The sequence below is a fragment of the Molothrus aeneus genome, chromosome 1 (genome assembly GCF_037042795.1).
Source record: "Molothrus aeneus isolate 106 chromosome 1, BPBGC_Maene_1.0, whole genome shotgun sequence".
In the NCBI taxonomy this organism is placed as follows: Eukaryota; Metazoa; Chordata; class Aves; order Passeriformes; family Icteridae; genus Molothrus; species Molothrus aeneus.
In genome coordinates, this window is record NC_089646.1 from 119,120,430 (window position 1) to 119,143,101 (window position 22,672).

Consider the following 22,672-nt stretch of genomic DNA (forward strand, 5'->3'; position numbering starts at 1 on the left):
TGTGTATGTGTTCTTCATGAAGCAATGGACCACTGAAATATATCTAAAATCTAGAAAAAGATGAGCATAATTCCAGTTATTCATGTCTGGTTTGGATTTATCAAAGCTCTGAATGGGAACATGATAAAATCTTGAACAATCTTGAAAAATCTGATGGGACAAAAGAAGCAGCTCCACTTCTAGAGATAGTTTTTATATGACTGTAATGTAAGCAGAAAAGGTTGGAGTAATTATCCTTTTAGTTAAATATAAATGAACTACCAACATGGCTATATAAATGAACTACCAACATGGCTGGAGAGATGGGTTCTTGCAATTTCATGCATATCTTTCTAAGACTGAATATGTGCTTGCAGTAAATGTGCATATGTATGTAATGAAGGAGGATGGGTGAATTGCACTGCAGTGGAAAATTATGTGATTTTTTGATAGCTTCCTTTTTTTTGCATAGTTATTTCATTTGCAATTGATTTTCTCCCTATTTGAATATCTTTAGGATGCAAAGTAATTTGCTTCTGTTTGACAAGCTAGGCTTTAAAGAATTGGTAACTAGAGCATTAGAAGCCAGATACAGAGCTATAAAAGATTCATAGAAGTAATTTTCAAAATTAGGTTTACAGCTTCTAACTTTTACATTTTGTTGTCTTGAGTTTCATGTTCTATGGATCTACCACCTTAGATAAGAAATATTATGAATTTACACCTTCCATCATAAATAAATGATTCTAGGGGCAATAAAAGGAGATAAAAGTAATTGGGGATGGGGTTATTGGGGAAATGGTTTTGAGGAGTACAAACAAATAGATGACTTTAAGATCCGTCTATATTAGATAACTGTGAGAATCATAAAATGTGAAATTTAGATAGGGCAGATAAGGGGATTCTACTTGGTTTCAAAGGTTAATTTCAAGCTTAGTATAAAACAGCTGCAGAGGGTAAGAATACAGAGTGAAAAGAACTTTTTCTTCTTCCAAGAGATAAGTTATTTCTTTCCCCAAGGTTTTACTTCAATGCATTTTTATGATTCCTGGGCTTTGCAAAATTGAATTGCATTTTTCTTATTCTTTTCATGTCTGAATAAACCCAAGGTAAGATAACCTTTATGTAAATGGCAGTTATATTGCATTTAGAGTTACAAAGAGCTTCTCAGAGCAGAATTTGTACTCTGGATTCATAAGAGCCTGGAAAAGGATGGTGGGACTCCTGGGATGCTCATTTGAACAAACAGATACAAGCATTATTTGTATAAATTGCTGTCAAGGCATTGCAGTCAGCTGGTGCAGCAGGAAAGCCTGAAGACAAAGTCTGCCATAATTACTGTATTTTCCTTTTAACAAGTAACAAAGGAGGAGGAAATATTCTTGCATACATAACCCCTGTGATGGGTTAACTTTGGCTAAGGGCCAGTTTCCTACCCAGCCAGTAGGATGACGGGAGAAAATAGGAAGTAAAAGTTTGTGGATTAAGATGAAGACAGGGAGATTGTTTATCAGTTACTGTAATGGGCAAAACAGACTTGACTTGGGGAAAATTAGTTTAATTTATTGCTAATTAAGGTAGGTTTAGGTGATGAGAAACTAAAAGATAGACATTAAAACCACACTTTTCCTCCTCTCTTTCCTGGCCCAAGTTCATTCTGTCACTTCAGACTCCTCTCCCCACCCCCTGAGCAGTGCAGGGGAGACAGAGAGTGGAGTTTTGTGGTCAGTCCATTAGAGGTCCTCTCTGCCCTTCCTTCCTCACCCCACTTTTCACCTGCTCCAGTGTGGGATTTCCATTGGCTGCTGTCCATCTCCCAGACATACTCACCTGCCCTGGTTCTCCAGGGGCTGCATGGGATATTGCCTCTGGCATTTCACCATGGGCCGTCAGGGAGTGTCTGCTCAGAGTATGGGGCACCATCTCCTTTGACCTTGGTGTGTCCTCTGCTGTTTCCCAGTCTTCCTGTTCCCTGCTCGTCTGCCTGTGTGGCATTGTGACTGGCTCTTCCTTAACTATGTTTCCTCCAAGATGCCACCATTTTGGCTGAAGAGCTCAGCTCTGCCCTGCCGTGGTTCCTTGTGGTTCCTTTTGGAGCCAGATGGAACCACTTGTGACGGACTCAGGGCAGCCCCAGCCTCTTCTCACCAAGGCCACCTCACTGCCAACACATTGGCATGGACATCCACTACAGTCCTATTCAATTAAAATATTTTTGGAGGTAGGGAAGGAAGCTTGCAGTCTCACATGCACACCAAACCCCCACTTTTGTAAAATAAGACTTAGAAAAATGTGTAAGCTAGGATTCAGCTGGCTGTTCCTTGGAGACTGGTTACTAGACAGTCCAGGTTATGACTGAACCCTGAGTGTGGGCTATTCAGCAAAGCTGCTCTTTTAATTAGGGCAATGTTGTGAGCAGGACATGTAGCCAAGGATAATCTTCTTCTCTGTCTTATCCATTGAATATGATTGCAAATGTTTTCATTGCATTTTTCCACAATTTAGATTGCAAGGAGATAATTTGGCAGAGAGGCCAGAAGATGTCTCCATGGTATCTCAGACATCTGAGCCAGCAGTGTCAGACTCTGATGGTAAGTTATATAAATATTTGCTGCTCATAAAAAAACCCCAAACATCAACATCTTGAATTTGAGAGTAGGGGTTATGTCTGTAAAAGATGAAACACTTCCAAGAGAGTGTTCCTGGGCATTTGAACTCAATCGTTTACACTTCAAATCTGTTCAAAGAGCCACTAACATATTTTTTGTCATGGCCAATTAACACTCCAGAATAATTCCTAGGCTTATTTTGAGAGGTTCACTGGGCCAGAATTTGTTCTTATTAGACAGATTTTATGTTAGCACACTAACATTTAAAACAGCTTAATAGTATAGGCATGGGCTGTTCATTGCTGCTTTTATGCCAAAGAGTGGTCTTTGAAATATTTAATTTATTACTACACATGCATCCAGATGATTCAAATGTTTTACAGTAGAAAGAAAGAGTTTATAAAATAACTCTGAAAAACACTTTTTCCCCTCATACAAACATGTTCATATGTTGGGTTAATCTGCAGTCAGGACACTCAGGCTTATTTCAATTTCTTCTCAGGTTTTTGAACTGAGTAACACCTGAAATGTTGAAAAAGGCACTTCATAAAGGATATCTTTTCAGAGAATGCCCAGCTTTCCTATGAAAGATAAAATTGATGAAGGTTAACTTTATCTTAGCTGCTGCTGTAATGCAGAGGGAAACAAATACAGGTTTTGACAGTGAATCTGCAAAGATTCAGTCCATTCCCTTACTGTCGAACCAGCCGAGTCTACAAAAATTGTATGTTTTGATTTGCAGTGTAGCCTTCAGCAGCCATGGACAAGTTAGCTATGGTGATCAATTAACACAAAAACCCCTCCAGAATGTATTTTTTTAAATTATCCTACTCTCTGTCTGCTATCTAATGCTATTGTATATACTATTAGATATCACAGCAACCTGAGTTTTCACTCATTTCTCTTGCCTCATTTGTAAACCAATCATTAGTAACTAATATGTCTTTAAAGATTAACTTTTCAAACTGAGTTTGTGAGAATGTGTGGTTTCATGCAGTCAAGACACTGGCTTTTCCTTTTATCTGCCATTGAACACCTAATTGAACAAGGTAATAGGACACTCAGAATCTCAAAATACGATGTCCTTACAGTCTTCATGAAGATTGTCAGCAAGAGGTGCTCAGACTGGTGGCTTCATTCAAGCTCTGTGAAAGGAAGGCAAAATTCTATTGTTGTAAGAGTCATTCCCAGAAAGGGAGGTGGTGGTGGCTTGCTTGGGAAGGGAATATCCATGCATGGTATTATTGCAGCAAAAGCAAATAGATTGGTAAGAAAGACATGTGGGAAAAAGCTCTACAGTTCACAAAATAATTTTTGAACAGATCTCATCCTTGCACATTCCTTCCTGTGTACCTTTGCTCCTGAAGTGAAAGTATGCCCACTTTGCCATGTCATGTTATAAAATTGCAGGCTTCAATTACATGGTTAAGTTTTGCTAAGTGGCAGCAATAGCAGGATTAAAGAAGGTGAAACTATCAGAAAGTACTGGATGCTGTGTAATATTGGAGCTGGATCTTTCATGGTCACAGAATGTGGAGCACAAAAGTGCTGCAGCTGTTCTACCTTCGGCCACTTCATGTGCTTCTGAATACTCTGCAGTCAATATGGCTACAGAGAAGATGGAAGATGCTTTCTTTAAAAAAACACCACATTCAATAAGATGCAGGGAGTAAAATTTAGATAGGAAGGTGGGGCACACATCTATCTGTCTATGAATATACATGGACCTGTTAGTCATGTAGCTAGAAAATAACAAGGGCTCTCGGGCAAAAAGATTGAGGTCGATGGTAAGGTAATGCCAAATTTCTGTCAAGAGGTGCCCTCAGAAATGTTCAGTGTTTTGTAACATATGGTTGAGTCTTTTTTTCCTAAAATGTTGGCTAGTGTTACACTTCAATTTGAAAAAAAAACACAGCTGGATTTCACAAGTAGATACAGACTATAAACAGACACAGAACTCAGGCAACTGCCCATTCTATCAATCCTCCCTGTAAATGCAGCACAATATTTGCTCTCTTTGCGTCTGATACTTATTTCCAATAAATATTATTATGTATGAGAGGATGATTGAAAAAAAAACCCATAAAGATATTGTTAAAAAACCCTAAGTAACCAAGGCATTATTGCAGTGAATTTTTAGTTATGTCCTCTTACAGATGTATTACATCATGAAATAGTGACTAGCAGGCTTCACTTACCAGGTTTATTTGAATTTATGTTCTGCTATTTATCAGTATCAGTGACCTTAATGAGGGAAAAGTGCAATGGGAAGTGCTGATGCAAACCATTCATTCAGGAATAAGCAAGCAAGGTGCTGATGCACAACAAAGTTGAGAGTAGCTTTCTTTAGATAATGGTCTGTTTCTGTTGTTAGATCTGGAACATCTCTCCTGTGAATTTCAGATGAACTAAGCTCAGAAGTAATTGGGCAGAACATCTGATCTAACAGCCCTTATAAATAAGCCTCATTTTAAGCAATTCCACCTTCTAAAGTCAATGCAGGAGCTTATGTGAGAAGATCATGTGCAGCATCAGACACTATACTGACTCTGCTGACAATCTGGATCTGGTTCTACTTAACCACTACACTGATTTCCCTCTAGTATAATCCTGCTGAATTGGACAGGCTTGTGTTTGATCTAAGTAGTAAAAATGAGAGGTAGGAATCAGGTCTCAAGATAGAAAAACACAAGACACTTAAAGCTGCAGTTTCTTTCCACTGTCCTAAACTATACCTCTCAAAAATGTTTCCCTTTTCCATTAGACCACTTCACAAGAAAGAACTCAGGGAAGAATTTAATAGGTTCTTGATTTTGATCAGAAGCAGCAGCATAGATGACTGCATAGCAAACTTTCCCTTTAGGTGCCAAGCTTGTCTGGTTTGTCTCTTTGGTCAGTTCTCCACTGAGCCTTGCTCTTGTTCTGTGGAGGTGGATGGGGAGAATTGCTGAGGCTTCAAAAGATACACACTACAACAGAATTGATCCAGAAAAATCTACATGCAACAGCCCCCAATGTGTTTTTCAGGTTGGTGGGATTGTAGAAGCAATTCACTTCAGTATTTTGGGGGGCTTTTAGATATGTAGAAATAGTATCCCTTAGGGATAATTGTTCATTTACTCCCAATTTCCTATAAGTACCAAACAACCTTGTTTTACTTGTTTCATTCTCTTCTGCTGAAATGTACCTTACCCTTTGAGTGAAGCCATGATATAAGGCAGGAAAAAAAGATGTTATTGCAAATACAGCTTTTGCAGTCTGTGCATCCTTGTAGAACTAAGTTTAAAATGCAGTAATGTATTAGGGAGTAATCTCGTAATATAGGATAAATGAAAAGTATAAGACTTCTAAGCCACTCCTCAAATATCTGTGAAAAGCTGTTTATTATGTGAGTTTCTTTGCATGTATTGTGCAACTCCACATATTTCTGGGGTGTGGGCAAAGACTTGTTTCTTTTGTGAATCCCCCAAAGATTCTGGACCAAAGATAATAGGCTCCGTGGTACTTATGCCACTTATGCCAAATGTGCATGTATTTCCTATTTTATTGTGCTGTTACATCTACAGCTCTACAGATTATATTGTGATATATAATACTTAGTTTGCTAAATAAATTTTGCTAGAGCAAATTTCACATCAGTAGTTTATTCCCTTTCAAATAGGAGTCACTGCTTTTTTGGGGTGTTTGTATTCTGGTTGGTTTGTTTGTTTTTGTTTGGTTTGTTTTTTTTTTTTTCCCTTTCAAGTGTCATTATAGTAGAAAGTTCAAGAGACATGAGGATGTAGAGGAAAAGTTTGGAATTGGGGATGTTCAATGAAAACATGAACATATGAAACACATATAGTGTTGTTCTGGGTGCAACTGCATGACCAGGGTAAAAAATTAAGGATGCAAATATGTGGGAATTAAGATTGAGAACTAGATAAGGCAATGGCAAAAGTGTGTCATCATCTCTCAATTCCCACACAATTCCCTGATCATAACTTTGTGTTATCATCACCTCTTTGCCCTCCACATCAATTTGTGTTTGCAATGAATTGGTAACCACAGTTGCCACACTTCACAATAAATTGTGCTTTCATAGTAAGGATAGTCTGAGATGTTTAGCAAATTGGATTCTGGAAACATAAGGACCTCCTTGCTAAGTGTCAGAAAGACAGCAGAACACATGGAAGATCAGGACATCTTCTTTTGTTAGGCTGCTGATGCAGCATCTAAGTGCCTTAGAAGAGTGCTAGGCAAAGAGTGAAACTGCATGGAATGTTACTTGGAAATTTCTTTCTCTGACAGGGTTGCATAAAATCTGTTTTACGTAATTATACATGCATCAAAGAGACATTTTAGACTCCTCACAAAATTCTGTCATTTTAAAATGTGGCAATATGGGCAAAAGTTATACTTTCAAGGCTTTTAAATATTGTCTAAATCGTCCAAATCCTTTTACTTCAGGAATTTTAACTGAATTAATTGAATAATTAATTAATAATTAATTGAATAGTTTTATCCATTTTATTAAAGCTGGAGATCCACTACTCCCTTGTGTAAAGGGTAAACACTATTTAGTTTAAATAGTAAAGTTAATAAAGAACCTAGAAGATACCTTGGCCACTGAAGGAAGCTTGCTTATCACTCTAGTCATCTTAAAGACACTGTTCCATGTTGCATTAAGATTATAAATTAAAATCAGACATAAAATAAAATCCATTGAACTGTAACTGAAAAGTAGTACATTTGCAATAGCCACGTTTACCTTCCCAGCAGTAAATTTTTAGGCATTACATTTTCAAAGTGACTAACACTTACTTGATTAGAGTGATTTACATTTCTCTTGTACCTCTTTGGAACAGCTCAAGTACCTGGGGTTGAAATGCTCACAGAAGATATTAATGAGTTTCAGAGTGCTTCTCAAGTGACAGCATCTGTAAGTACCTTCCCTTATGGGTAATCCTGTAATTTTTAAAATTAGTTTCATAAAAAATAGATTTTGCATAGAGATAAGGTTTGTGTTTGCCAGCACTGTCATCCTAGAGAGAAAAAACCCAAGATTTACGTAACCCTTCTGAATTTTCAGTTCTCTGCTTTAATTTTTTCATTCTAGGAAAGGGGGTATTTTGAAATACGTTATTATAATCTACAAAACCACATGTTGGGCTTGCCCATTGGAAGTGCAGTAATTTTATACATATTCTGTATGTTTTTAAATGCTAGTCAAATACTAATCTTGCCAGATAATATTCAGTTTTAAAAATTGAAGAGAACAAAATAATTCAAACTCTAAATTTCATTCTGAAATATGAAATTTTGATATCTCAACTATAATTTAGATTTCTATCACCATTTGCTTGAAAACTAATAAGAACAATTTAGTTAAAATTTGTGGCTAGTTTATTTGTATATTTTAAAAGAATGCAATATTATGCTTGGTAATATCTCCATCTGTTCTTTTCTTTTGAAACTTTAGGAAATCTCTGCAGATATGCAGTTTGTGGAAAACATAACCAGCAGTAAAATAATTTTTAAAGATTATATAATCGTAATTTTGGTGCTATTAGTATTGCAGCAGGAGTTTGAATGTAGGCTAAAAAAAGGATTGTGGTTTTGGTTTTTTTTTTCCCTAAGGCAAATAAATTTAGAATAGTTGTTCCTTTTTGCAAAATTTTAGACAAGTGTAAGAGGACACATTAATTCCTATTCTGTCTGTTCAGCAATACTGCTTAATAGCACACTTTAATGTTGATATAGGAGGAGAAAGAAGGGCTCAGTATTTGTTAGCTAAGGAAAAAAGGGCAATATAAAGAAAGAAGAAAAATGGCAGTGCAGATTGGTCTTGCAGTCTTTCAGGCAACTGATTAAGCAGTGTGATTAAAGCTAGATAGTATTGAACATGAAGTATTTACAACCAGATTATTTATCAAGACAGTTGACGGATATGGAGTTCCAGATCAATTCCTAAAGCTCTTTGAGAACTTGGAGTGCAAGAACCTCACAGAGCATCAACTTCAGCTGGTGTTGCTTGGAGCTGCTTTTTCAAACCTCCTTTCTGCTTCCCACCAGCAAACAGAGGAGTAAAGTAAATTTTTCAGCATTTTCAGAACTCACATTTCCTTATTGATTTGGACTCATAGCTAAAAATTTGGATTTAGTAATTCTGCAGACATGTAACATAGGGAGAGAGAAACAAATTAATTGAATTACATAGAAAAAATACAAAGAGAACAAAAGTTAATTATGCTTTTTAGCAAAATCTTGTTACAGAAAGGTACAGCCTTCAGCTGAACAGTTTCACATGTATGCTGTGTGTGTGTGCAGGCTTAGGAGCAAACAAACAATATGTATCTGTGTTCATTTCATGCTCTGGTAGTTCCAGGCTTATTTGAGGTTGCTGGGAGGACAGAACTGCCAGAGGCAGTAGGATTCCCTGGGCTGAATCCCTGAAAGCTGGCTGGTGTTGTAATTACCAGGGCTGCAAAGAGAAGACAAGAGCAGTTGCAGCTCTTGCTCTGCCCATCCATCCTCTCCTCAGGGCAAAGGCAGATCATTTCACATTCCCAAACTCTTGAAAAACTACTTTGCCTAAGTTTCTAAGGAGCCAGTTATGTTAGTTCATACTCTTTGGGAGTTTTTTCTGGTGTATTGCATCTTAGTGTTCTTGCTTAAATAGAGTGTAGCTAGCTGATTCTGTACTTTTGTCTCTTTATAATGGCTTGATATCCAGAATTAAAGTCAACTGTCCAACGCTTTCTCTGTAACTATCTCCTCAAAAAGAAACAAATGATCCAACAGTTCTCCTTGCCTTTCAGGGCTCCAAAGGAGAGATCTGTTCCATGCTCCCCTAATAATTTTCCGTGTGACTTATTCTTTGGCAATCTTGACATACAAAATATAGATATAAAACTGAGATGCCTCATAGGAAGGCTGTGTAGATAAATGTGATCTTGAAATGGACTTCCACAATCTTTCAAAGTAGTAAGACCTATGCCTATAAACAGAATTGATACCAAAATATATTCTCATGACTTGAATGATTTTTAGATATTTTATGAGATCCAAGATGTGGGAAAAATAGAATACTATGTTGATTGGACTTTTCTCATAAATTTGACAAATTGATTCATGGTATTCCCTCAAATGTACATATTACAGGTAAAAAATCCTGACATGGGTCAAGGTGTGCAATGTTTTATATTGATACTGCATTCCAATATGCTAATTTGTGTTTGTGGCTAGTTAAATAGATGATTGTATAAATTCTTCTCCGCTAATGTATATTTGACAAATTTTCCTCAAAGGTGCCTTGGCCTTCAGAGGATAAGTGTTGTGAGAGAAATTGTAGGACAAAAGAGCAAGAATTATGCATAAGGATTTTCAGAAAAAAACCTTTGGGCTCTTTTTTTTTCATGTCCCATGTATGAATCCACATGTAAGATCTTTAATGTGGATACTAAAACAATCTGGATACTGGTACTCAAAAGAGATATGCAACATCTACGTATGTTACATGCTTCATGTAATTTACATTATGGTTATATTATGATTTTCTTGCAGCTTTGTATATTTTTACTGTTCTATTTCTGAATACCCTGGTTTTTGGAGTTAGACCTTTTTATTTATACTTTTTAAAACAGAATATTTTGCTATGCTGTATTTTTCATTAAAAGAGTTAATGTTAGAAAAATTGAAAACTTAGATTTTAGTGGCTGGACACCCCCAAACAAGGCATTCTGGGCAAAGTGAGTAAAGCTGGCAAAAAGCTGGTTGAAGTATTTACAGGCATCAGCACTTTCCCTGAGTGTTTTGTAAGAATTCAAAGTGGAAACAAGCATTCAAAACATCCTTAGAAATCCTAGTTTACTGCCTGGCAAATACTTTTGTGTAACAAAAAGTGCCGGGCAAAATGCAAAATCTTTTTCTTGAGATTTTTTCACTGTGGTGAAAAGTGTTTGTCAAAAGTGTATCAAAGTTTGATAGCCAAATGTTTAGAACTTTTCCAGAAATATAAAGTAAAATAAGAGTCTAAGAAAATACAGAAGTTATACTAGGAAAAATTTAAGTGGTCTGGAATTCTAGCAGAAATGGAAAAGCAGAGTTGCAGAGGAAGCTGCTAACTTTGCAGTGACTAACAGATAGAAGCAGGGCACAATCACTGGGCAGATCACATGGAATAGCTTTTGCCATCTCTCTGACTTGTTTCTTTTACCACCTGGATCTAACAAGACTTATGCTTACTTTTTGGGAATTTTTATGTGAATCTTGCCTTGCACGTGCACATAAAAAGGTATATTTTTCTTTGTAAATTATCCATGTAAGGCAAAGCAATCCAAATGCAGCAGAAACTGGAAGAAAAAGTTGTCCAACTGCAAAAAGCATTTCTGCATGAATGTGCCTTTGGTTTTTGCTCTTTATTACTGTGCAAAAAATACTGTAATAAAGTGTTTTATAGAAGTGTTTTGTTTTAAATATTTTTTTCCTGTATTCCCTACTGCTTTGAGACATATTATTTGCTTTCATAGAAGAAATACAGACATGGGTTTTCTGTGATGAATGCATAAATTCTTTAATTCAGTTTGTAAAAACTTTAAGCTTCATGCACAAGGAAAAACTAAGCCTTTATTCTTGCTGTCAATATATGTTGAATACAATAATATTACAATGTTGCACGATTTCAGTTCTATTTGTTAGAAATTTTCATAGCTTTTCCCATTTTTCCCCTAGAACAATAATATGAAGTAACTGAATTACTTGTTTGAGTATAATCAACAGAAATCATCCAAACTTCTGCATTTAATTAAATCTATAAACTATTTACTGGGTTGGGGTCACTGTTTGGCATTTAGAAGTTTATTCATTCAAATAGCTATTTCAAGATAGCACTGCCACATCAGGAACAACAGCAGTGCAACTTTGTGGTAGTAGGAAAGTAGAAGGATCATATTTAGATCATATTTATGTGCACATTTATGTTCCAATTAGAAATTTATGAACATATTTATGTTCAAATTGGTGTGTTCCGATACAAAAGTTTTCAAATCCAAGCTGAATTTTGTAATTATATAGAAATTCAGGAGCTTAGAGGTGAAATTTCAGATTTTAACATCAAAATTTAAATCTTCTATAAAAACAAAAAGTTAATATTAGACTACTTCAGCTCTTCCCCAGGTAGTAAAAAAATCCCTACACAAATGTGTGTATTTAACCACTGTTAGGTAATTTAACAATATAGGATGGTTAGAAAAGCATAATATTGAAAGCTGATTGAATCTGCTTTCCTAAAAGAACCCCTTTAAGAGTTCTCTCCCAAATTTGCCCTGAACCAAGACACAAGGTTCTTGGGAAATAAGTGATTATTCCTGCAAGTAGTTAGGTAAGTAGTTTGAATTGCATATCCTGGACCAAATTTGGTTGAGACCTCCCTTAAGTCAAACAAAATCCATAAACTAGACATAGATTTTTTTATATACAGGAAAATAAAAAAAGAAAAAAAATTATTGGGTGAAAATATTCCTATTAGAAAATATTTCATCTTCTAGACTATAATTCGAAACTGAAAGAATATTCTGAACTTTGGAAAAATATATGTAAGAAAAGGAAATCAATTAATGCCTTGTTTTTACCTGGCTAAAATTTTGTGTTCTTGGGCATGACAAATTCAGAAATACTAATCCAAATAACAGTAAATAGAATTGAAGTTTAGAAAAAATTATTCTGGTTGCATTTCAAAAAAAGAAACAAATGTGATTCCCAGGTGACCAGACATTTCCTCCTTCCTGCTTTCCTGTAAACAGAAAAACTGTGTGTAAGTTAACTCAGAGTATAATTTTTTTAGTGTAAGGTTTAGTGTAAAATGTGCTGCTGGCTGACTGCCACGGGAAGCCAAAAGCTTGTAATTTCAATTACACGGCATTTCAAGTAGAACAGGCCCTAATGTGGAAGAGGGGATTAGAGGTGGCAGCTGATATTGTAACAGAGCTCCGAGAAGCCTTGTATTTTTACAGTATCAGATGGTTTGCTCACCTTATGTCCTTGAACAGATTATGGAAGCTGAAACATCAAATATTGGGTGACCTCTTTATAGAAAGTGCAGTTAAAGAAAATACTGTACAAAAAATATTTTTTTTTAATACTTCCTAGACTACAGACAAAATGTTTTGGTGAGGTAATAATGTAAAATTTATTTCAGATAGACTGTCAAGAAATATTTAATTCTGCTACAGAATATCTGTACTTGCCATCTGCTTGGCCAGAGTGGGAGGGACACTCGTAAACAAATGGTTCAATAAAGAGGTTTTGGGTTGTGGGGTATTTTTGTTTGTTTTGTTTTGTTTTAATTTAGAGGGATCTCTGTCAAATATCTATTTAAGATATTTAAGTTATTCAGCAAAGAAAAGCTATGTTATCGTAGAAAGCTAAGCCCAGGTGTATTCCTTAAACTTTTATCTCCTGAAGCTATCAATAAAATTTCCATTTGATTAGCAAAACCAAGTAGAATCTAAAGTACAATAAAATCCCTTTTCATATACTTACAAGTTTGCTAACTAATTTGGTTTCACGTTTTACTCATTTCATAATTATCATCCAGTTTAGGTAGTCTTCCACATCCACTAGGCATGCACAGGAATATCTTGTTTTTACTCTGAAACAGACCAAAATGGCATAGAAATACATGCTGAATAGTTTATTAACACTTTTTTTGGCCAGTAGGGAAGAATAATTTATTTTCTAACAAGTACTTGATTTTCAGGTGGTATAAGCTAGAGTCCTAAATCTTGGTCTTAGCTGTTCTGAAAAGCTGTACTTCTGTACAACTCACCAGGTGTCACTGGGTATTACATAGCCCAGGTCAATGCAGCTCAACAGTGAGATGAAAATATTCACATCTGCACTGGCTTTTTTTGAGGGACAAAAGCTGTACTGATTCATGCTGTGTTGCATTGTGCTGCAGATTGAAGTACAGAGAGTGAGCTTGAAAAAACTTTCTTATTCATGACCTCTTTAATTTTTTTTTTCTGTTCCACTGTGGTATTCCTGGTAAGTTATGGTATTTTCCAGAAGTTTGGGGAATCAGTGATGAGAGGGATTATTTCTGACCTTATTGTGTGTAATTTTTTATTTGAGTGGTAATTTGGCCAAGGAATATAAGGAAGATAAAAACAATAATGAATGTATTGTATGTGAAGAAATGATGATGATATATGAAGAAAGTCACTTAAGAAATTGACAGGGAGTTGACCTTCAAAGTTGACAAATGTATCCCAAGTACTTTGAACATATTTCTGGTGCAGAGCTCACTGCCTCACCTTCAAAGTTTGAAAGTGATGAACAGGACACAGAGTTGTTTCTGCAATTTAGAAAGACAAGAATGTCTTTCAGTAACATCCTCATACTTAGATCTCATTAATCCTGTTAATGCGGATAGGCCATTTATAAATTTTGTGCTAATATTTATAAAGTGTAATGAATGAGCAAGGGCAATGGGAGTTTGGAAGATGCTGAAATAATTGGAAGGATTCCATGCGCATACTTCATACATGCATGCTGTATTTTTCAACTACATTCAGTCTGCTGTGATTATCATTAAAGTTAACTGACATTAGTGTTTCATCTCTGCAGTTCCTGTCTAGCAGACAAGGGATAAGTTTTGGTGAAGTGCAGTAAGAATGTTTAAATAAATGGTTTGCAAGCCTGAATCTCTTTCCTAAGTGACATATTTAAACTGCTGCTATGTATCCCCTGGAGACAAGGCACATCAGGGAATTCTGCAAGGGCTGTACAAATTCATTTATCCTTGCATTTGAATTGACCTGCTTCCAAAGCTTTCTTGATAACATCCCCCTACTTTCAGCTTGTGCTTATCTTCTAGGAATAGAAGATCTGTTGCATAAATTGTTTGCTGGAGACACTAAGGACCTCTGTCTGTGTTTATGTGTTATGCACCTAGATGAACTCATAGTCTTAAAATGTTAAAAAATATTTTTTAATGCTAAGTGTTATTTAGAAATATATACAAAAATTACCTGGGCCTTCCTCCAAAAATGTTGTTGATTATAGCCGTAGAATATTTAGCTTCAGAGAAAGAACAAAAAATGCTTACAGTACAGTTTTAATGAATTCTTATACCCTTTTTTTTCCCAGATCATTTTAATTCTCTATTAGGTAAGCATTTAATTGGAAGTTACTATTATTATAAGCATGTAATTTGTTATGAAATGAAATTGCTAATAATAAATGTCTCATCTTTCATAGAAACTATAGCAATACTGTTCTGATCTTTTGTGAAGCTATTGCCTGAAAAATGTCAAAAGCTTACGATATTCTGTAAAATAGAAGATGTGCAGGAAGAGTTACAAAATTTGGGGGAAAATTCATCCAAAGTTGTTCCAGTTTTACAGGGTGTTGGAACTGTGTATCTGAAAAGGAGCTTGAATATGTAACAGTGGAGAGCTTCCTGTACTCAGTCACCTTGATTTTGCATGGGTCTTACATGACTACTGTGCATAATGGGAAGAAGTACAGTAAAAGCAAAATCTACCCAAAACCAGCAGAGGTTTGTAGAAGAGAAAGATAACTCCATTTCCAGGACATGGAAAGTGAAGTCATCTCATCAGGCTAACCTTTGGAAGTATGTTTTAAGGAGGTCAAGGAGTTACTGAAAGCTGATAATAATTTGCTATAATAAGCTTGAATAGTCCAGTGTAAGAAAAATAGATGGGTAGTTTGGTTGTCAATTATTGCCACAGACCACTGGCTATTTTTTATTCCATATGTCATCAAAGTTGTATTTATGAATGAAATTGTATATTCAAAAAAGGATTAATCCTTATAACCCTGGAGGTTTTTTTCCTTATGCTTTTTCCCAGATATGAAAATATACCCTGTAAAATGCAAATAAAAATATCCTTTTTCCACCATAAAAATCTAGGGACAAAGAATATCTAAAAATAGGTTGGAAACTGAAAAATTGGCGTTTTCTTACACACCTTTTCCCCCTTCCCATCTCTTATTTAATTTCATTTATTTCAGAGGAACTGATTGTAAAATTATATATTCTTCCATTTAGAGATAGATATTGTATAATTAATATCCATTTGAAATAATTATTTAGTAATGTAATTTAGTAGAGATTAATATTCTGTAGTGAACTCAACAATCCCAGTTGCTATTTGGATGGAGAATTCACAGTGAGGACCCAAATCAAAAATGCTCAAAACCTCTTAGGGGAACAAGCAAATCAGGTCTAGTGATATGTATGAAATAAAAATGTTTGAAGGTGCCTTCACTCTGAGTTATTTACTGTTTTATTCAGCTATTCCTCTGTATTTGCATGGAATTAAATACAGGTAACCTTAACCAGGGAAGAATTAGCATTAAAAAAAACATTTGGAAAATAAAAAAATGTTGTTACTGTTCTGATAATTTTATTAATTAATAAGAACAGAGTTATCTGCTGCTTCAAACTGTTTTGTATGCTGGTAAATGTGACTGGGCTTTTTGCATACGTATAAACAGCATTACAGTATAGCTATTGCTTTAAAGATATAAATCTGTGTTACCTTATTTTAAAGATGCATGGTTCACAATGATCACTTGCATTCAAAGCAGAGTTTATTTTGAATGGATTAAGAATGATGTAAAATATATCCCATATTAACATTTTACTTCTGTAGAATTATGCCTACTTTTCTAAAAGGGAAGGCAGCTACACTGTTTAAAGCACTTCTATTTTTTTTTTTTGTGAACAGAGATGATACCAAACCTATATTTTCATGTTCATCCTTTAAACTGTGCTGCACCTTTCCCTGTGGAATAAGAGTCTGGCCAGGGAAGTGCCATCACTCAGGGCAGTGATCCACAGCAGCCCCGTGTCAGCTGTGATGCAGCTCCAGCCTGATGGACTGTGGAGTCTCGTGTGCCCTCTGTGAAAGGGGCCACCAGTTTGGGTCCCCCTCCTCTGATCAATCATTCTTCTCCCTGAAATTATTTCAGCTTAATGTCTTTGAAACAGTGGCCTCTCTAAATTTCTTGGTATTTAATGAAAGATTTAAAAATTAGTAAGAGGTGAATGGAAATGTGACCATTGCATAAGCCTTGTTTCTTTAGGAAACTAGCAAAACTTCCTAGACTACAAATAAAATGTTTTTGTGAGGTTATAATGTAAAATTTATTTCAGATAGACTGTCAAGAATTTAATTGATGTTTTAGTTTTTGTTTTATTTGGGTTTTTTTCATGGGCAAATCTTGCACAATTGGTCATATGTTTTACTGTGCATTTCCCGTACATATCTATCACGTTTACCTCATAGTATGTCTTACAAAAATTTCCTAAAACTATATTTAGTGGATTCCAGAAAAAGCAAATAATTTTGAATACCACAGTTTCAATAAAGAAGAGACTGGGGCAATGATCTGTTTGCTGACAACCCTTTCAAACTGGTATGGTGACTGGTAATTCAAACCCTGATGATTTAGCTTTTTCTGAAAGGAATACTTCATGCAGTGACAAAACAGTACTGGAAATTTTGATTAGGAAATTCTAGGATATTCCCAGAAGTGCAGCTTTGCAGAGATGCTGAGCCAAATGTTATGGTAATTTAAAAAATGTGCTTACCAAATAATTGGAACTGCAGAGAGTGTAACTCATTGAGGAATTTGTCCTGTTATGATGTCTCAGCATAGAGCAAGAGCTTATGCGAAGGTGTATCTCTGAGTTATTTTAGAACTGCTTCTTTTAACTAATTCTTACTATTTATTTTATGTATGTTAAGAAATTATATTTTGTAGTGTTTTGCATAAAATTTTGTATATTCTACATAATAAGATCCAGATTCCTGATCCTATATGGGGACATCACTCTTTTCATTGTTTATTATATAAATATGAAACTGGATTCAAAGCATTCCATTTTCTTTTTATCTGTGTAAGTCTCAGACAGTGTGGACCTTGGATGCTGTGAGTGTTAGACCTGGAGGTTCCCCAAGGCAGAAACTCCTAAAGGACTCCTTAGCAGCAAAAGAACTTCAGACCATGGAAAAACACCTAGCTGGTATGTATGGGATCAAGGAACCATAAAATGCCTAGAAGTACTCACCCAGCTTGCTCTGCCAATATTTCAGATGAAGGAAAAAAATATCTAACTCACATGCTGATGAAAACAGATAAAAACTTTTTTTTTTTAATTGAAGAAAACACAGTTGGTGTTTTATTTGTAGATGTAATGAACTTTACTGTAATCGCTGTAAGTACACTACTTAAACAGTAATTAAACCATGTTAAATATACTGTGGTCTGAAAGCATAATGATGCACCTTCCTTTTGTTTTCATGTTTCACCCTGACTTATGCAATAAGGAGGTACTGATGTTTTACTTACTGTTAAATAGTCTTTAAAAGCAGGCTGCAGAGGATCTTTAACTGGAGAACAGATTGCTTTGCAGGAAAAACTTGCCTTGTTCATGAGAATTCTGGCTGAGTGAACTCTGTTAGTTTGTGTGTCTTGGAACATCTGCAACATCTCTGATGGAGTAACCATTTCTGAAAAGTAAAAAAAAAAAGCATGAGGTTTTTGGTAAAGAGATGTTTCAGAGCTTAATTAAAATTAATGAGGAATATTTTAAAATTTAGCTTGCAATCTGTTCTTCTTTGTAACCCATGTTTTCTATCTTCAGCTTTCATTAAAAGGTATGACATAGACCTATATTATGGTAGTCCTACGTTATGCATGCTGTTTGTCATATGGTGAAAGCTTCATAGGCTAATTCTATGAAAAGTAATGCTTCACTGGGACATAAAAGACTGTATATATAAAATGAAGGTAGAAACGAAATTTATTTGATCATTCTTCTAAGTTATTTAGAGAATGAGGCAGAGAGCGCTTTTGGTGTGATATTTTAAAATACTTTGAATATTTATCTTGCCAATAACAATGGTGAGAAAGCTAAAGTATCCTCTTTAGAAAGGGGGTGTTGCAGCTGAGGTCGAGGCAGATGACAAAGCTATAAGGACAGTGAGGGAAGCTTTTTAGGAATAGGTTTTGCTCATAATGGAGCACGAACTAAAAATTACAATATATGCAAATGAAGCCTTTTTAGGTGGGTTTTGTGTCAGACAGTAGAGATGCTGTAATTCTATTTTTTTTTATAGATTCATAATGCTTACAGCTATTAGAGCTGCAGCCACTGCCAAAATAGATTTATAAATCCATGAGCCCTCTCTCTAAACTGAAACTCCCAGGAACATCTAGTGGGAATGAGGAGAGCAGCAAAAATGGTTTTGTAGCATAGCAGGGACCTGTGTACCCCAAGGGCCCTAAAATGGTTTTTGTAGCATAGCAGGGACCTGTGTACCCCAAGGGCCCTAAAATGGTTTTTGTAGCATAGCAGGGACCTGTGTACCCCAAGGGCCCTGGTACTGAAGTATCACTTGTTTTCCCTAATGTTGTCACTCAGGAGGAGTTTGGTGAAGATCTCCCTGCTTTGATTTATGTCCTAACTGGTCTCACTTCCATGGTCATACGAGCTGTTCTTGCATGTATTATGCTGTGGAAAATGCAGTCCCTTGGCAAAGCTGACAGTAATAACTACAATATTCAATAGAATATGCAATTTTAAATACTTAATTGGCTGTAAAGTAACAAGGTACCTTTACTTAATCTCTGAGATTCCTTTTGTAGTTGTGTGACCCACAAGATTTTCTCTCTCACATCTGTGCTGTTCCTGTCATTTGACTTTGGGCCTGATATTTCAGTAAAGCTGTTGTTACATGAGGTTCAGCCATTCTACTATTCAGTAATTTTTGTCTGACTGAGAATTTCACATGAAAACAGCCCAATTATTAAACATTGGACTATTGTATTCTGAATAATTCATGCCCTGTTATAACACCAGTGGTACTTGAGACAATTACTCCCCTCAAAGACAAGAATAACGTAATTTCCGTGAATAATCAGTTCAGAGTACCTCAGATAATAATGCTGTGGTTTTGCTTAGCCTCATTTATCTTGTACATTTGCAAAAGTTCAAGTGTCTGTGATATCAGCAAGTCTCTTGTTTCAGTTCTCTTAGCAAGTGCAATGGAACCTATTAATTCCATGGAATGGCTGCCTATCTAGGCAGTAATTTAGATGCCTGAGCTATGACTTGGATTACCTGTGTAATGATGAAATATGGCCCACTGTCTCACATGCACCTTCTTGAGGGGCCTGGCCTTCCCTTATGGACAATGTGCTGGATAAAAATCACTCCTAACATAAGGCATAATTTGGTGCCTGTGCCTAAATTAGGAGCTAGCACCAATTGCCAGCAACTGCCTCAGTACCTTGACATTTGAAAGCAGCAGTTTTACAAAATCAGATACTGGAGCAATTTTCCTTCCCTACATATGGCTCTTATCTTTTTTTGTCTAAAATCCAGGCTCTTATGCTATTATGGCTGCTTTATATCACGAGCAAATGGAGATTATTATTTTCTTAGTAGTATATTCCAGTATCTTGCCAATTTGGTGTGTTGCACTGATTTTGTGGTCTTCATATACTTCTGGAAAATATTTTATCAAAAGAAGAACTGTTAAAAAAATAAACAGTTTATAAATGCATATGAATCATATCCTTATTCTGTATATTCTTTTATTTGAAAGCAAAATGCCTTTGTGTTGCTCTGTTGCATTTTATTTTCCTTTAAATGACCACAACAAGGATTTTTAAAAATCCTAAGTCATAATTCAATTGTGTTATTTAATATGGATCAGATAATACTGCAAAGCTGGGAATGTATGACCTTTTTTTCTTTCTGGCTGTAAAGCTTATATTAAAGCAAAATCAAACAGAACATGTGTAAATAAAACTGAGTAATTATGCTATGGAAACATGTTAATTATGTGTATAGAAATTATTTTAATTGGTTTATCTGCAGGCTTGATTGCTATATGAAATTAAGGAAACATGAGCCAGCATATAATATTTATTTAACTCTATTAAATCATTCAATATTCATACTATTTTTTAGCATACTGAATTCACTCTACAGGCAAGTTGGACTTCTGTAATTTTGCAAAGAAATAGACTAGGCTGGTTTTTTACAAGACCATATTCTTCATTTGGTTTAAATCAGTAGCCCGCAGTATCATTTATTGGCCCCTGATTTTTTGCCAGGCATCTTACACATTCTGCACCAGAAGAGGAGCAGGGAGCAGGTTAAGGGAGCTGCTTCTTCCCCCTCTAAGATCAGCTCAGTTGGTCAGATCCTGGTGCTAGTAACACTCAAGGTCACCATCAAAGTTTGATCCTCATATTGGCCAAACTGAAGAGTTTGACTTGATAATCGTTGTGGTTCCCTTGCAATTAAGAAGATTCTGTGATTCTGTGATTCACTACTCCACACTCATGAGACCCCACCTGAGTGCTGCATTCAGCTCTGGGGCCCCCAAGGTAAAAAGGATGTAGACCTGTTTGAGCAGGTCCAGAGGAGGCCATGAAGATGCTCAGGGGGCTGGAGCATCTCTCACAGCCTGAGAGATTTGGGGTTGTTTGGCCTGTAGAAGTGAAGGCTACAGGGAGAGCTAATTGTGGCCTTCCAGTACCTAAAGGGGCCTGCAAGAGAGCTGGAGAGACACTTTTTATACGGGTATGTAGTGACAGGACAAGGAATAAAGGCTTTAAACTAAAAGAGGAGAGATTTAGATTAAATGTTGAGAAGAAATTCTTGACTGTGTGGGTGGTGAGGCACTGGAGCAGGTTTCCCAGAGAAGCTTTGGACGTCTTGTCCCTAACAGTGCTCAAGGCCAGGTGGGATGGAGCTCTGAGCAACATGATTTAGTGGGAGGCATTCCTGCCTATAACCAGTGGGTTTGGAACCAGGTGGCCTTTAAGGTTTCTTCCAGCCCAAACCATTCTCTGATTCCATGAAGTTCCAAACTGAAAACATAATCGAGGAGTAGTTCAAGATGTAGTAATTTCAAAATAGAAAGAATTAATTTTAAGGGGTCAATTATAAATGTTCTTAACTGTGTGCTAGAAATATTGACTATATTTTGAAATTTGCTAACAGTAAAATATTTAATCCTTAAAAAGTTGAGAGACACTTTTATCTGAGGCTTTCACAACTATTTCCATTTTATTAATTTTTCTAGTAATAGCATTAGAATTGTGTGCAATAGTTTGTGTTAGACTAGTAACGTGAAATTGGCATGGCTTATTTCCTGTTTTCAAGATCTTATAAAATATGTTGATGTTAAAGGAAGCACATCTTTAATTACTTGACACACAACATTCCTTTTATACCTACTGGTAAACACAAGTGAAAAAAAATCTCATTTTCCAATACGCAGTTTAGAATCTGTTTCTTTTAGGACAGTTAGAATCTGAAATAATTGTTGTAAAATACAAAAAATGAAATGCTTATTTTAGACAAGCTGACTTAATGGATGTTTAAATCAGTAGAGCCTTGCTACTTTACAGCTTCTGGGACTGTGACTTGTTAATGGGAAATGGCATTGCTATTTTAAAGATAATCATTTGTCTCTACGAAAATCAAGTACAGTAGAGTACATGCCAGTGAAAGTGAAAATTCATAAGAGTAGTGTAAGATAAAATAAACTTGATTAAATTGTTTCTTAAGCTCTACATTTGCACTTGCAAGGACTTTCAATATATTATCAATGCTAACCTAAATTCCAGCTACCCTCGCCTGAGTTTGATGGCTGTATTCTGATTTAATTCATTAGAAGCATGAATATGATTTAAATTATTTCAGGAAACACTTTTGATTCACTGTCCTTAACCTGTTGTGGTTTTAAAAGAGATCCTATTTCTTATGGCTGTGTGCAAGGTAGGGGGTGGACTCTTCAATGGCTGTCACCTTTTCTCCTTGGGCTCTGGACATCATGACCCCATCACCTGCTGCGGCACTGATGGCAGGCCAGAGCACAAGATTCAGGTTCAAACAGGATCACAAATCCAGACATGCCAGAGTTCAATTGTTACTTCCCTCAGAGTTTTGTTTGGGCAGTAGACAGCAGGGCCAGAAGCAAAAGTTTTGCCTTGAGCCAGTTTTGATTGCAGCTGAGGATGGCATGTTTACATCACTGGTCTATCTTGGT

The 22,672-nt window shown here is 35.9% G+C and overlaps 1 protein-coding gene across 4 annotated transcripts in view; it reads left to right on the plus strand.

Moving 5' to 3' along the window:
• C1H8orf34 (chromosome 1 C8orf34 homolog) overlaps positions 1-22,672 on the plus strand; it is a 150,624-nt gene that overhangs the window by 111,985 nt on the left and 15,967 nt on the right. For all 4 annotated transcript variants that reach the window (XM_066563775.1, XM_066563776.1, XM_066563782.1 and 1 more), the window contains exons 9-11: positions 2,485-2,570; positions 7,436-7,509; positions 17,505-17,625. In XM_066563775.1, coding sequence (XP_066419872.1) covers positions 2,485-2,570; positions 7,436-7,509; positions 17,505-17,625 — 281 coding nt within the window. The remainder of the gene's footprint in view (positions 1-2,484; positions 2,571-7,435; positions 7,510-17,504; positions 17,626-22,672) is intronic.